This window comes from Rhyacophila brunnea, unplaced genomic scaffold, assembly GCF_057557595.1.
Source record: "Rhyacophila brunnea isolate RB1 unplaced genomic scaffold, BYU_Rbru_1.0 scaffold_10, whole genome shotgun sequence".
Lineage (NCBI taxonomy): Eukaryota > Metazoa > Arthropoda > Insecta > Trichoptera > Rhyacophilidae > Rhyacophila > Rhyacophila brunnea.
Genome location: NW_028232752.1, coordinates 26,730,907 through 26,747,186, shown reverse-complemented (window position 1 = coordinate 26,747,186; position 16,280 = coordinate 26,730,907). Strand labels below are relative to the sequence as shown.

The following is a 16,280-nucleotide window of genomic DNA, read 5'->3' as shown; positions in this document are numbered from 1 at the left end:
TTATTAAATCTGGTTAGTTTCCGTTTCACCCATGAAAACTTTCTAAATTATTTAAGCATATTCAATAATAATTAATTGATTTTTTCGTGATTTTAGTAGTTTAAATATCTATATTTCAATAAAATAAATTATGAAGAGTTTCTCAGTGTAAATAGTTTGTAGAAATTTGATAAAATATAGAATAAGATCATAATAAATGAATAAAACATATTGCATACTCGTAAACTATCCATTAAAATTATATCTATGTTTTTGCTATAAATTACCTACGAAAGTATGATTTACACACTAACATATTTTATTTTTCAACTTTATTAACATCATAATGTATCAACAAAACTATTATTAAATTAATATAATTTTTATACAAGACATTGCATAGTACAGTGATCCCTAACCAGTGTTCCGCGAGAATTTTCATAAGTTTGATAAAAAGTTTTACGGATCACTTTAAATGTTTAATCCAGTACCCCGAGATTTTACAAATTGTTTCAATGGTACCGCTAACTAAAATAGTTTAGGGTTAACTGGCATAATATAATATGCTTATAATACGCTAGCATTCAGTGTATCTAACTACCTCCATCAATATGTTTTTTTTATATTATGTATGCATATAATATGTTATTTAAGTATGATAAAAACAATAAGATTAGCTGAATAATTATAATTTATAACTAACCATACGCACAGTAAAAAGTGTCATCAGTGTGACAATTATGAGTATGTTATGACTTATGACTACATAATAAAATATAGCCTTGAATATATAGTGTTCCTGCCAATGACATATTAAATGGACGACTCACTTCATACCCGGCGCGCACGAGAAATTGTGCATGAAAGTCATTCACAGATGTATAGGTAGATGTCACGTGACCATTGACGTATCCGTTTCCATTATGCGATACAAGCTTCGAGAATTTATAGTAATATAACCTTTATTGTAATGGCGTATTAGTGTCATGACTCATTGCGTTAGAAACAGATTCTCGGTTACTTACGACTTCTCGGAGACTAGACGCAAGTGAGCCCAGCGAATCACAGGCGACTGACTGTCCAATGGTTCCTGTCATTCAATTGCATTGCATAAACATTCATCAATATCTTAAAATGGTATTTTATAAATAATAAATAATACTAACACATGCAAAGTGATATCCCATCTTTCTTGGAGTGTTTAGTAGATTTTTTTACGATTTTTAACTAGGCACATTGGCATTTTGTAACACAATAATAACGGTGGAGTCGAAACCTGACAGTCAGAAATTTTGTATGGGCAGACCCAGCGGTGTCGCCAGACCGCTTGCAAGCAGAATGTTCATTTGAGCGTAGGATACCGATATTAAAATATGAATTTCGCCATCCGGCAGACCCGACACAAAGTGAGTGTCATTTTATTTTCTAGATGCTTCGTCCATATTAATGTCATTGGTTCCTGCAGTTAATTCATAATATTTACAAAATTATATTATATAATATGATATTTTAGACAACCCTACATTTATAAGTATGTATGTATAAAAGATAGAACATTATGACGTCGTTTTTTTAAATCTAAAATAAAGAAATTTCAGTTTGTTAATGCGTGGCTACTAAACAAATCAACAATAGTTTTAAAGTTTCAGTTTTTCTATCAACGCCAGTGGCAGGGCCGCATTCACATTTTCAAATGCCAATTCTGGACACTTTTAAAAAAAATATCTACACATAAAATAATAAAAATAAATATATATTTTTTCAATACCTATTGTTATAAAGTAGTTTAATGTAATATGTACTGTTTTATTTTATAAGAAACAATAAATGTACCTGTCATTATTGAAAAAATACGTGTGCAAACTAAGATTTTACGTACCGAGAGAAGTACCTATTTTTTACACTAATGAAGGTACCGAGACGTAAATTTAAGATATAGATATAAAAAACATCTAAAAATTCATTAAATAATATGATCATACTATGTTTATAAATGGTTCCGTCAACTAAAAAATGTTCGGGTTCACTGGCATAACAGAATATGCTTCAGTATTCAGTGTATCTGACTACCTACCTTCATAAAGATGTTTTTTTTATTATTTAATTATGTTTTTTTTTGTTTATGCATAGATGTTATTTATGTATGATAAAAAATGAGATTTGCGGACTAAATATAATTTATAACTAACTACAAGCGCATTAAGTAAAAACTGTCATCAGTTTGATAATTATTATGAGTATAATATGACTGCATAATAAAATCTGGCCTTGAAAATGTGTTCCTGGACTATGGAGTCGATTCATAATATGATTAAGAGCATACAGCAGTGCAACGCCAAATAATCGTAAAATTCTATATCATAAACATACAATATGAAGAAAACGAAAACAATATTATAATTATCAATAGAAAGATTGAAATATAACGTTTGTATTAGGAGCTTTATTGGAACCATGCTACAGCGCATAGAGGTATTAAATTAAAAGAGGGGCAAGGAATCGGTTTTCTCATACAGCTGAATGAAGCAGGAACACAATAGCCGACAACTTACGAGAAATAGCGACGTGATAAAAAAAATCAAGGCATCACAGAGGATTACTTTGCTCATTATAACATACCCATATAATATAATGATAACGTTCAAATTTTGCCACAAATTGATTACCAGCCCGCCTCACCATACTTTTTCACCATACTAGCCTGCTTCACCATACTTTCATATAACCTGCCGCCCCTAGCTACAGCGGCACTATGGGTATGGCGAAAGCATTCTTCGGTTGTATTGGTATTATTTGTGAGCATTGAAATAGGCATTGTAGCCAACTATACCAGTACAACTTACTAATACAACTAAAGGTATAAAATATAATATTTACCGTTTTATTTTACAAGAAACAATAAGTGTGCCCAAGTCATTATTGAAAAAATACGAATGCAAACTAAGATTGTTCAGAGACGTAGGTAGGTACCTATTTTGTTCACTAATGAAGCTAAGTACCTAGACTCAAATAAAACTAGAATGTTTATCAACCTACATAAATATAAATGTAAAAAAATAATAATATAAGGTAGAGGAAGGACAGATTCTTCTGGCATTACGGTCACGACGAAATTACTTTGGAACGGTGTCATTTAAAAGTAAAAGCCTGCACTACTTTTAATAATATTAATAGTTATTATTAATTAATTAATAATTAATTGATAATATATTACTTCTGGTTTATACACTTCTATTAAGATTGGTTTCGATGACCCAGGTTTTTAATTTTGGCATCTTCAAGAATAATAAATGATACTTATTCGATTTTTTTTATGATTTGGATATAGAAATTATTGAAAAATTATAAAATAATTTGATTAAATTGTTTCGATTTACTTAAATTAATTTGCGTTTTTTTTATAATAAACATCTATTATCTTTAAATTCTTTCTTTTTTAATTTGAATACAATGAGTATCTTTACTGTAGAAATACACTTTTTATACATTTCGAAAAGGAAAAAGTATTTCCAATTTTTCTTTTCCCAGGATGAATATTTATCTTTTTAACACAAACAATTATTGAAATATCGAAATCGAAATTCATTTATTGAAAACATTTAATTCGGGCATGCAGAACTTTGAGAAGCCATGGGCGTTTTATATCTGGGTTCCACCCTGTTGGAAAATTTGCAAAATTTACATAATATAGCAAACCTAATCATTGATACTAGTTGACGTTTTTTGCCATCACTTTCATAATAATTGTGTGCTCCATGAGTTTGTTTTAATCTCTTTGGTATTACGTAGGTACTTACATAAAATCAATAAAAATAATTATTTTTATAATAGCATTTTTGTTTGTAGAATACTTTAAATATTAGGCGATTATAAAAGCAAATTCAATTGCGTATCTTATGAGACTGTCAAAGTCCTTATTTGCTTGAGGAAAACCAATAAGACGTATTGAAGCGCATTTAAAAGACATATCGTCAGATATGGGGAGAAGTCGATATGTAATTTTAATTATTAATTACGTAGCAAGATGTCATTGTTTGCACTAATTGATTTAAAATTACAATGACTAATAGTATTACCATAGACAACGAAACATCAAACTTACTTGATGACAGCACATAAAAAATGATAATATTAACAGAAATTTCTTATATTATGCAAGTTTATCTTATACCTATTCGTAGTTGCGTGTAAGTTTTCCTTCATTATATTGACATTATATGAAATACAAGAGATACTACAAAGATGCCAAATTTTGGTATCACTTGGAAACGTTTATTGGAGCACGCATATACGAAATATAATATAACAAGATGAACTTTATTCTATAGAGATGAAATCTAAAGATATATGTAATAGAACAGGCACGTCCGCACGTTCAACACGTCGATCACGGTATGGATATTGATCGATTAAGTAATGAAAACGTAAAAAATGTAATATAATTTATGATTAAGCCCATTCTTTAATCAGGTCCCGTGAATAACGTTTTTAAATTAACCGTGTGGAAGACCACGTGACCTCACGTCCTATCACTTGATTCGTAATGCATCACTCAGGGTCTGCCACATAAGTGAGATAAAGATATGTGCATACCTGTGCTTTAAACTGAGGCCTGGTTCACTTACAATCGCGTAGTAAGGATCTTTGCACTATAGTAGAATAGTTTAACTAAACTTTCACAACGAAAGGGAATTTTAGATCACAAAATGGCTTCTTTTTTATATTTTAGATGTCGCTCTAAAAGTAATATAATAATAATTGTCTTTGTCGAAAATTATGAAATAAGATTTGACAGTACTTATTTAATTTCTGGTATGACACGTCAGATGCAAACTGGTCTAACGTGCAAATGTTTTATCGACATTATTTTTGCCATTCGTTAAACAATCGTTCGACGTTCAAATAGCTAAAAACGATCTGTGATATTTTTGTCTGACTTTTCTCTTATGCATACAAATACACTATGTCCATGTGTCCATGTGACGTCTGCACATCACAAACTGTGTGGCATGTCATCAGCGACTGCCATATACTAGAAATGGAGCGATGGACTCTTAAGACTCTGTGTAGCCAGCATAACTATGAAATTTACCTCCAAAAGCCTCACGAAGTACTAAGTAATAGAACAACACAAGAACACTACACAAAATATATAATTCTGGTCATAGAGAAAATTAAAGATATAAATGGAGAAACATAATTAGCCACACATCAATGCAACTAACCCCCCAAGTAAGAAAGGGCATGGTTATTTATAAAAAAATACACTATATGCATTAAACTTACTCGCAAGAGCTGTAATATTCACATGCCTTTTTTATTTGCTGCTCTTTAAAATATGCTGCCCATAAGCAGTACCTACATGACCTGTCTATTATACCGCGGTACGTCACTGGTAGCACTAGTGTGAACATCGTTTGAACGATTTGATCTTGTATGATTCGTAGTTTCCGTTTTATTCTTCAGTCATTGACACGTTGTCAACGTTTATGAGTGAATGTGAACGTGAATATTTAATCATAATATCAATTCTCTTTTTGAAAGTTTTCGACAATTAATTATTTAAAACAGAATTTAAGAGATATCCACGTAATGTGATTTCACCAACAAGAAATGTCATATATATATCATCATGTTTTTTTTTCGTAGTGTACACTGTATATTGTGAGAAATGTAAATATTATGACTCGAAGTGTACGAATACTCTACAAATTAATGATAGCAATTAATTATACAAGAAAATAGAATTGTGTGTTTAATATAATATTTTATTAATTTATTATAATCACACGTAAAAGCTTTTTATTGTCTATTGACGGATGTATAAGACACATTCCCATTCACTGTTTCATTACTTTTTCTTTCTAACTCACACGTTTTCTTCAGCGATTAAGCCGAAGCCAAATTTGGATTCGTCTTTACTTTATTATAAATAATTACAAGATAAAAAGAACTTTTTATATACCACGTTTTTAAATTTTCTGTTGAATCATATAAACTTGACAATTCTATGTATTAATAATTTAGGACAAATAAGGCAATTGTCAACAAATCATTTTTTTGCTATTTTGCAACAAACAAACAAATATAGAATACTGAAATGTCATTTTGATTTCCATAGTAACGCACGTATATATTAATAATTTAGTTGTTAAGACCACCTGCTTAGCAACCATAATAGTGGATTGGATTACGGATTTCTTCCGAAATAACTTTTATACAAAACAGAATTAACTGAAAATGAATTCAATTCTACTTAAAGATCGCTAAAAGTATTAAAAGAATGCATTGGCATCGTGTTTTGATATATTTAAAAGTTTCAAATGTCTAGCTAGTCGGGAAGTTAGTTAAAATCGATTGCAAGATTTGTACTAGATAAACAACCACCGGACAAACAAGATTACGAGCTAAGAAAAACGTGGTAAAATATAGTAAATTTATGTAGGTATTTATTTTTATTCAACGAATAAGACACAAGATTTTAGAATGTACTCGTAACATTCTATATACTTAATTTGAAAACATCTCATGCATATAAACACTAGAAAAAAATCTTTTTTTAGAAAAAAAAATACGACATCCGACAGGACTTGAACCTGTATCCGGTGGATTCGGAGGTAATAGATTTTTTTTTGGTCCATTTCACGATCGGGGCAGACGATCGTCGTGAGAATCTGTCAATGTATTGTGTGCTTATTGTCCATTACTGCTGGTGCCGCATTCGGTTGGTGCGATACGGCGACGGTTTTGAGTTTTGAAAACTCATATGTTTTGCTTTTAAAATTATTGTACAAAAATCCTAAACAGGAAAAGCCGTCACGCAAATATAACGTGAGATCAAGATAGTAGTGTGACAACGGCTGTAAGAATGCATTATGGAAATACTCGTATGATTATAATTAATTGTTGATACATTTTTACTCATTTTATAGATAAAACAAATAATAAACAATGATGATGAAACCTTATTAGACTTATTTATGTTGCCAAAATAGACATTTTCCTTACAGTAATATTGTCAATCTCGTACTGTAACCCAAGGTGGCATCACCGGAACGGACGGAATTTATTAGTATTGTAAAGAGAAGGTTAATGCTGTTGAGCATAGTATTAAATTGAAATTTCATGGAGTTATTAAAATTTTCGAATATCCTGCGCCGTTTCTAGAATTAATTTAATCGCCACACAAACGCTTACACTTTGAACATCTCTGTGCTTGTTGAAAGGGTAAATAATTATTATCAAGGACAATTAAACATAAAAAGATCGATTTCACTACAGTAAAGTTCAATAAGCACCATTGTTACAGTCGTCAATAGTGGATATGTAGGTATTGCATAAGTCGATACTCACGCAAAAATTGAGCACATGTTGATGTAGTAGGGTGTCCAACCTGTGTGGCCAACTTTAGTTTCGTTGAGAAAAACATGCTAGACAAAGTACGAAAACAAGCCATGTGGCAGAAAAATACACGAGATTTTGTGAAAATAAAATTTCAATACCTTTTTTTACCTATCGAAAAAAGTGTAAAAATTGAAAAAAAATATGGGTTACTTATAATGGGTAAAAATCACACGACATTTTCCCAAAAACTCATTTTAAAATTGGCAAAAAAATAACTAACAACTTATGATAAGTATTAATTAGGTAATACCAGAGTGTGGAATCCCCGATAATCGTCAATCCGATGCCACAGCACACATTAACTACTCATTACCAGTGGGTTGGCCGGTCATACGCTGCTTAGGGTCAGAGCGTACGGTTACTTGTAACATATGTGCGTCTACTGCATGGTATCACAGTTATGCTAAAACTTGCGGTAGGTTGGGCGATCTCTTCGACTAACCCTCTCATTGCAGTGTTATACAAAGTGCAGATTTAATATTTTTCATCAATCCCTAACAACTATGATGGAGATCAAACATGTAGATACACCAGTGCTATCCATTGCAGCCTACACAAGGGGATGGGGGGCTGACAAGGCTCTAGTGTGGGATCCCGGTATGGCGAGTTGACCAGATAAGTGACATTAATGCACATCACAAATTTGCTCTAATAGTAAAAATAAGTCGCCTGCAGCGCTATTTTACTTCATGACCGTTAACCTTTTTAAAATATGTGATTATGGGATGCAATATTCTCCACAACTCAATAACGCAGGAGGATGTATAAAAAAATGCAGATATATAAGTACACTGAATACACTTAATTTTACAATAACAGAACACTTCACAGAAGACTTCTCTATTAATTGACGTCTCTTACTCATTGGACCGGCAGTTAATCAATGATCTATAAATCTTGTGCCAGATTATTAAAATAATGTGTACATAATAATTATTGGAATAAAGTGATCAGAGTGTAAAAAGTTTTCCGGTTTATTCTACCAAACATTGCCAAGTCAAAATTGTGAATGAAACAAAAAAAAACAATATTTTTATCGTTGCAACACTGCCATAATTACAGCACATCGGTACTTCCCAGTAGTATTCTACTAAATAAATTTAAAAAAATAACTACATTATAGGTATTATCTCAAATTAGTTATTTCCTTTATGGTTACCTACCTACTTTTATATCACATTTCTCAACCGGTAAAATGTGTGCTCATGCTTCCTAAAAAAACTGTGTTATGAATGATTGACCAAACTTTAGCCAACGGTTCTCATTATATTCAGTTATTGGTGTTAAACCGGCAATTTTTTATTATAAGTATTGACTTACTAACTGAAGATAATGGTCATCCATCAATAATAATATTTATTGAAGTTTTACCAGTATTCGTTATGGTGTTAATATTTACTATTTTAGTAGAGTAATATTTAGGTAGAGTTGGGTATTTCCCGAGAAAATCTCAATCTCGAGATTCGGGATTTCCAGAAAAGAATTCTCGAGAATTCTCGAGATATCGGGAAATTTTATAAAAATCCTAGAATCAGTGTAAAAACAGACATATTCCAAAAAAATATGATTTTTTTAATTTATGTAAGAAGACAAACAAAATAGAAGTAGGAAAACAAAAATAATTCAAAATATTACTTATTAAAATAGAATTTGTCAATGGCTGCGTCTGACAATCGCGTACGCTTTTGAGACACAAAATTCCCTGATCTTGAAAAATTGTGCTCATTTTGAGTCGACGTTGGCTTAATTGTGTTAAATGCCCCGATCAGTCTTTGAACGTTTTGCGTTTTCTGTACACTAAGTTAAAATCTTAAAGGTACGAGGTCCAACTATCCTCCATATAGCTAAATTTGGAAATTTATAACACTATATAAAAAAGTCAAATTTAGTCCAGTAGCTTTTGAGTTATAGCGGACAGACGGACCAAATTATAAAGAAAACTATATTCTTTACTTAAGTATGACGGAAATAGTTAATATAATGTTGATCAAAATGATAAATATTTCGAATCACATACGTGGATTTGAAGAATTAATTAACTAATTTCTTAATCGATTAGAAACTAGGATTGCCAATTATTAGTTATTATACCACATCGCTTTCCACCAATCAAGAAATAATTCTCCATCTGATACGTAGTAGGTACAATATACAGCTGTCATACTGGGAAAACTGTTGTAATATATTAGTTTTTGAATTTCCGTTGTAGTTAATGCAAATAATTTTTACGATGAGCTAATGGTCCAGAAGTCGATGGATAATAAAATTGACACGAGGCATGAAGTGCAATGTTTTGATGGATTTTAATATTGTTTGTTTTCTTATTTAATATTAAAAAAAAACATGTGCATACATATATTCTTGAGACATGTACATTACAATAATTTATGCAAACATGTATTACGTTATTATTCGAAAAACATTGACTTTTAAGAATTATTTTTACATAATATACCTATATGTACTACCAAATAGGTTTAAATTTTTGAGAATTAGGGCATGCATAGTATGTGCGTAAAATCGTATGACGCCCATTTACTGTTTTGTTTTACTGCACGTGATATAAAACCGATTCACACCAACGGGCCCGATTGCCTAATGGAATGTCAAAAACTATGCGAATTTAATTAAACGCAAAAAAGGCAAATTCACGATCTATAAAACATTTTCTAATATTATTTTGTTAAGTACGTTTATATTGCGAAAACAACCCGTAAAGATCAATTCAATCAACGACCAGCCGATTTAATGTAAAATCTGGTAAATTTTCATTTAATCGAGGATCCAGCATATTTTGACAGAAAATTTTACGTATAATTCACATAGGTACCTAAATTACATACCAAAATGTTTTTTTTTTATTAATTTATAAAAGGATTATAATACTAATATTATAATGGGCGTCATTTACAGTAATTTCAATATGTTTCAGTCGGTATATTAATAGTCCAGGCATGTCCAACTTGAAGTAAACGGTGATCTATTATTCAGTATCAAAACAGGCAGTTATCTACTTTCTTCAGAAATTTGTGCGTATGCAGTTGGCCGTATCGTTAGCTGTATAACATTGAAATCAAATATGTGCCTAAATAAAACACTATAGAACAAAAAATATAGAATAAACCACCGGAATACGAGGCAAAGATAATAATTATTTGCACTCATCGTTAATTAAGTTTAAAGTGCTGGGATTCATATCATCTCTTTCTCTCATTTCTGTGACAAAGCGTGAGTGATGCAATACGAAACATGTAATACGACGAGGTCACATGAGCTTCCTCTACTGATAACTCTTTCAAGCTAAATCCAGGGTTGGAATACTCAGGGAGTCCTTCATTTTTGGTATTTGAGTGAAGGGTGGCTTTTCTAGGGGCTTGAATCACACGGTTACTTAGTAGGAAAAATGAAAAAAATACAAGGCTTGATTAGATACCTCTGCGCATAGTTAAGTTTATTATTATTAACACAATAACGTGTGGGGTAGGTATTTGTAAAAGGGTTAATAATTAATTATGGTAAAAATTCTAGAAATTGTTACTAAGTTTGCACGTTGTCTAGGTAGAGATGGTTTGATTTTTAACTGACCGGCACTTCAGATTACTGAAATCGATGGGACACAATATTACACGTATTGTTAGACGTCATTTTTTGATTATTGTTAATTATATCACTTAGTTAAGTGGTTGGATAAGAAGCTCATAAAAGAAAACGCCTAATATTTGAATAGGTACCTTTATTCAGCGGCGATTTTCTGTGACGCAAATGACAATCGATTTTCCATAAGATTTCAAAATGGCTCTCGAAAAAATTCAAACCAGTCATACAATTATGATTATTAAATTATACTAAAATATTTTATATTCTAAATGCGTATTCTCACAAACTGAGTACAAAATAATAAAATATTAACTAAAGCATAACAATATTCATGTAACTAGAATAAAACGGGGTCATACCGTAACTACTCAAGCAGATAATACTTATACAAAGAAAAAATAACAATTATTTGTAGTTAAAGGATGTGATTTACCTATGGTTTTTATTTTTTTTATCATAGGGACCTCGAAATCAGCCAGTCGAGTGACCACGTCCCTAAACCCGCCACTTTATAAATTATAGTTTAGAATTGAGGCGTAGAGTGACAAAACCCGCTCTGGGCGATTTTTCAAAAAAAATAGTTATGAATGTACACAGGAGCTCTTTCGTAAGACCTATCTTCTGTTCTAGATGAGAGTTTTAAATTCCTCTCTGTTTCTTCAAAAAATCTAAATAAATATCGAGGAGACTGACTAAACCCGCTCTTAAAATAAATTTGTTCTGGTAAAACCCTCTGCGTAACCGGCCAATCAGACGCCGCGATTTAAATAATGACTCTTCACGAATCCTTTAATCTCCATACAAACCGTCAAACCGTTTTCTCGTGCGCGTCATAATTTTGCTTCAATTATTTTACTATTTTTTACTTTTAATAATGAATGTTTTAATAGTTAGTGTGACGGAATCTCAACAAGAACAATCAAGGAAGCGTTTTAAAAATCCAGCTGCTTGGAAATGTGGCCTGTTACGCCAATAAACGTATTTAAAAATTGACTATATTTTGCTGTATTGTTATGAATAACCCAGTGGTGGCTCATATTATTTTCTAGTTTTACGTGTATTTTTTGTTGTCATTTATATTTAATATTCTGTGTGATATAATAAAATATCATAAGGTTCTTACACGTTTTTATCATTATTTGGTTTGTGTCAAAAATATAATTAAAGGAAAACTATTTTCTGTCGGAGAAATGCTTTTTGTTTGATAATTTGTACTATAAAAATGATAGAGTTAGTAAGTTATGTTACGTTAGGCTAGTTTTTTCATCTCCCTTGATAAAAAATGACATTCCTTATCATTATCTCCACTTACTATTTTTAGTCATTAGTGGGTATGAATAATATTTTTAGGCATTTTTCAATTTGAAAATAAATTATGTATAAAATTATAATATGAATAAATAATTATTCCTGATTTACTTAATTTTTCCTTTGAATCGTATTATAGGGAGGCACTGTGGCTTCATAAATATTTATATTTCAATTCATTCATTGTATTATTCCCTACAATTGACCTAATAACTTAGGCGGATCAAAGGAGGGGCCACAAGGATCATGACCACCCCATAAATTAAAATAAATCCATCGCACTTTCCCGGAATCCAGTTAAGAGTACTAGTTTCCCGTGGATGCGGGTTCTAGTCCCGCTGGGCGTCGTATTTTTTCTAGTTGGTGTTTTCAAATTACGTATGTTCAATAACAATATATTTTTTTCAGTCGCAAGTGCCAAATGTTGTAAGTAACGCTGTGAAACCAAAAAGCCAAAAAGTGAAAATCATATTATTATATTAAACGATATACATCATTCATTAATTATACATATTCAGTGATGTGTAAAGTTTATTATTTTTTAAATTTATTTTTGCTCTCTTATTGTTCTATATAAATATTATATTATATTATTATTATTATTTACGTGTGTGCTTATATTAAAACACGTATTGTTATTGAAAAATGTAAGTTTTCTTGATCTAAGCAGTAATGTAATAATATATTGTATGTATACCTACAACTAATACAATTTCAAAAAGATTTCAAATTATAAACACATTAATTTTTTTATATAAAAAATCATATTATTTAATAAAAAAAAATAGAAGTATACAATACATTAGAACAATGAATTATTCAAAAATATTTTCAATACATTAGAGAAAACTTATTAAATTAAATTTTCTTCATCATTTTTTAATGTTTTACATACGTATTGATTAATTAAAATACTTAAAATTGTAAATTATCAATAGAATGTCTCAAATTGTAAGCCTAATATTTATATTCTGGGTGTCTCTGGTAGTCGAAGCATCCACATTAAAAACTTACCAAAAATTAGGTAATTGTGCCGCAGATGTTGTCATGAGCTTTTATATTTTTTTACTAAAGCAGTTTATTCCATGAAGGCAATTATAATAAATACCCTTTTCTGGCGGCGCATAGGCTTTTCGATCCAATAATTTTATTGTTAATTGAAAATTTGAAATTTTCATACATTTTGATGCATCATTATCACAAACTAAGATTATATTAGGTAATATTAGGTTGGGGTAGGTTAGATTAGGTTAGATTTGATTTGTTCTAAAAAGAAAGTTATAAAATCTCATGACATCCAAATGATGCCAAAAAATTATTGTATACACACGTGTTTCGCTCACATAATATGCTTTATCAATAAATTATAATATGTGCAATGCCTGATAAACCTTACTATGTAAGTGAAACTTGTATTGTGTTTAACTATTTTTATATGTGGTAGAATCTGCCAGGTAGATAGGTATATCTATATGCGAACGGTGGTGAATTTATATGGTGAAAATATACTAAAATTTTATTTTTTGTCCTCGATAATATCAAATATATATGTATATATAATTATATATATATATATTTTTTTTTTAAATATAATGCCGTTTACAAAAAATCTATTTGAAAATAAACTTATAAACCCCCCCCCCCGTTTAGGGCACTATTTTTTTTTAATTAAAAGAAATATATTTAAACTAGAAAAAACACAAAACAATGAACATAATAATTATATGAGGAAAAACTGTATCTCCGCATAATTTACATAAATCTCTTTGTAAATATAATTTGCATAAGTTTCTAGTCTGAGTTCCCTGTTTCTACAGAATAGAACTGTGAAGGCAATCGCCATACACCAAGAATTTGAAGCGAGATTTGTTTATGACTTAATGACGGAAATACTATAAGGCTCAAAAAATACAAAGCTTCCGTTCAATAGAATGCGCATTTCGGTACGTGACAAACTTTAATGCACGCGGGGGCGATCAATTCATCAGAAGATTTAAAGGGCCTCGACACTGGATACAGTTATTAAATTATACCAAAATCATCAAAAAATCGTATTTCTCATAAATTGAGCACCTATAAGATATTGCCAGATGCGCACATACCTGTATACAAAAAGTAAACTAAGTACCTACTAATATTATTATGTATTGCACTGTCATCCTCAATAGTAATTGATTTTAACCTTGGGTGTGATTTCTGGTGTGTATTGTATTTTTATAGTAAGCAGTCTCAAAATCAGTCAGCGCGTCGGGCCTCCACGTCCCCAAGCCCGCCACTGAATGGATGATACATCATACAGATGTTACTATTGAAACAATGTTTTCTTAAAACTTGTTTTTATTGATTTCTCCTCACCCGAGAAAGAACTCTGTGTAAGCCTCACCCAGAAGACATCCTACTTCCTAATGTTTTTATGTTCAATGGTTTCCACACAGTTTTCAAACTATAAAACTTAACTAAATGGTAACTGCTAAAAATTTTAAATCAGTATAAAATAGACAAAATATTAAAATCTAATAATCATAAAAGTAAGCAGGAATAAAACATAGGCACTATTATTTTGAATAAATAAAGTCAGATTTTTTATTAATGTCAAGCTATGGTTATTCTATCAAACAGAAAAGTGGTTCCAGCAGTTAAATCTGAATAATAAAGAGGTACCGGTATAAACTGACCATAGATAATAAACAATACGTAAATTTACATTATACCTTTTAGCTATTTTGCCGCGCGTAAAACAAACAATACTAAGTGTATTTACATAGGTACGTATTTAAATTATAAATTCAATGAAATGATCTGTGTAATTAGTATTTTTTAAACATTAGTATTTTGACAGGCGATGCTGTCATATTGCATAATAATAATAAACAACACATTGATACGTTATGTATAAATATGTAATCCACTTAATAATTAAAATGTCCGTATCATCTGACAGAAAAAAAACTGCTAGGTCGGTTTTAAATGCCCGAAGAGTGCGTTGAGATGAAAATAATAATATAACAGTAATAATAGGTAGGTAGGTAATATTGCACAATGAACAAGTCATAATATATTGCAGATTCAAAATATATTATGCGTAATTTGATTGACACAGAGAGAAATGATTCACGTGTTGAATTATTATGATGCGAGTCCCTCGAAAACATTTCACTCACCTAAAAAAACAATCCAATTTATTGAGCACTTTTTTAAAGACCATCCGCACCGAATTGGGGATGTCATTTCTCTGGAGATCCATTTTAATGCGAATATATTTACTAATGTGTCATTGACAGTTTGTATTCATTCGGCGAATATTGCACGCGGACGCTATTAATTGCACACACTTCACAATTCACAAGTCTCCATGATCGCGAAATTAAAAATACAACTACATCGGCCGGTAACGGCATTCGGGATCAACTACCTACGTAGGAGACTGCCGCTTCGACCGCTCATACAAAACTAAATTGTATTATTTTTATTTGCTTGCAAAACGGACAATATTAACACACTAGCGACTGACACAACTCGCGGCATAAAAACACATCAAATTATGTTTTATCATAAAAAATAATATTATTTGTAAAAAGGAGCGACCTTATCACTCGATTATATTTGCATACTTAGGCGCTTAGTTTTAATAAGCAATAACTTAACTTATAACCCTAAAAGGGAGTGCCCATATCGCCCAGGTACAAGTCAATGATAAGAACATAATAATATTGTAGGTACCTAAGTATATTGTCGTATTTTAACAACTTTCCTGGAGGGACAAAGAACAACATTTTAAATAAAAGAAATATAGGTATTATGTTTTAATAACGATTAGATTCAGTTTCGTCTGCCTGGAGCTGGTTACGCGAGGTCTTCTCCGGAGTTCTGAGAAAAAATCTTGAGACTTGAGCACAGAACTTGAACCTGCATCCATCGATTCCGGCCAACAATGACAGGGTTTGCCTGTCCAGCGTCATAATGTTTACAAGATTTTTTCTAATATTGTTTCT

General features: G+C 30.9%; 1 protein-coding gene across 1 annotated transcript in view; it reads right to left on the bottom strand.

Annotated features, from left to right (window-relative positions):
- The window catches only part of LOC147079038 (2-acylglycerol O-acyltransferase 1-like), a 34,262-nt gene extending 18,522 nt beyond the window's left edge, over positions 1-15,740 (bottom strand). Inside the window, exon 1 of the mRNA XM_085952788.1 lies at positions 15,450-15,740. Within this exon, the coding sequence (XP_085808914.1) occupies positions 15,450-15,532 (83 nt within the window). The 5' untranslated portion in view covers positions 15,533-15,740. The remainder of the gene's footprint in view (positions 1-15,449) is intronic.
- Between the last annotated feature and the right edge of the window lie 540 nt (positions 15,741-16,280).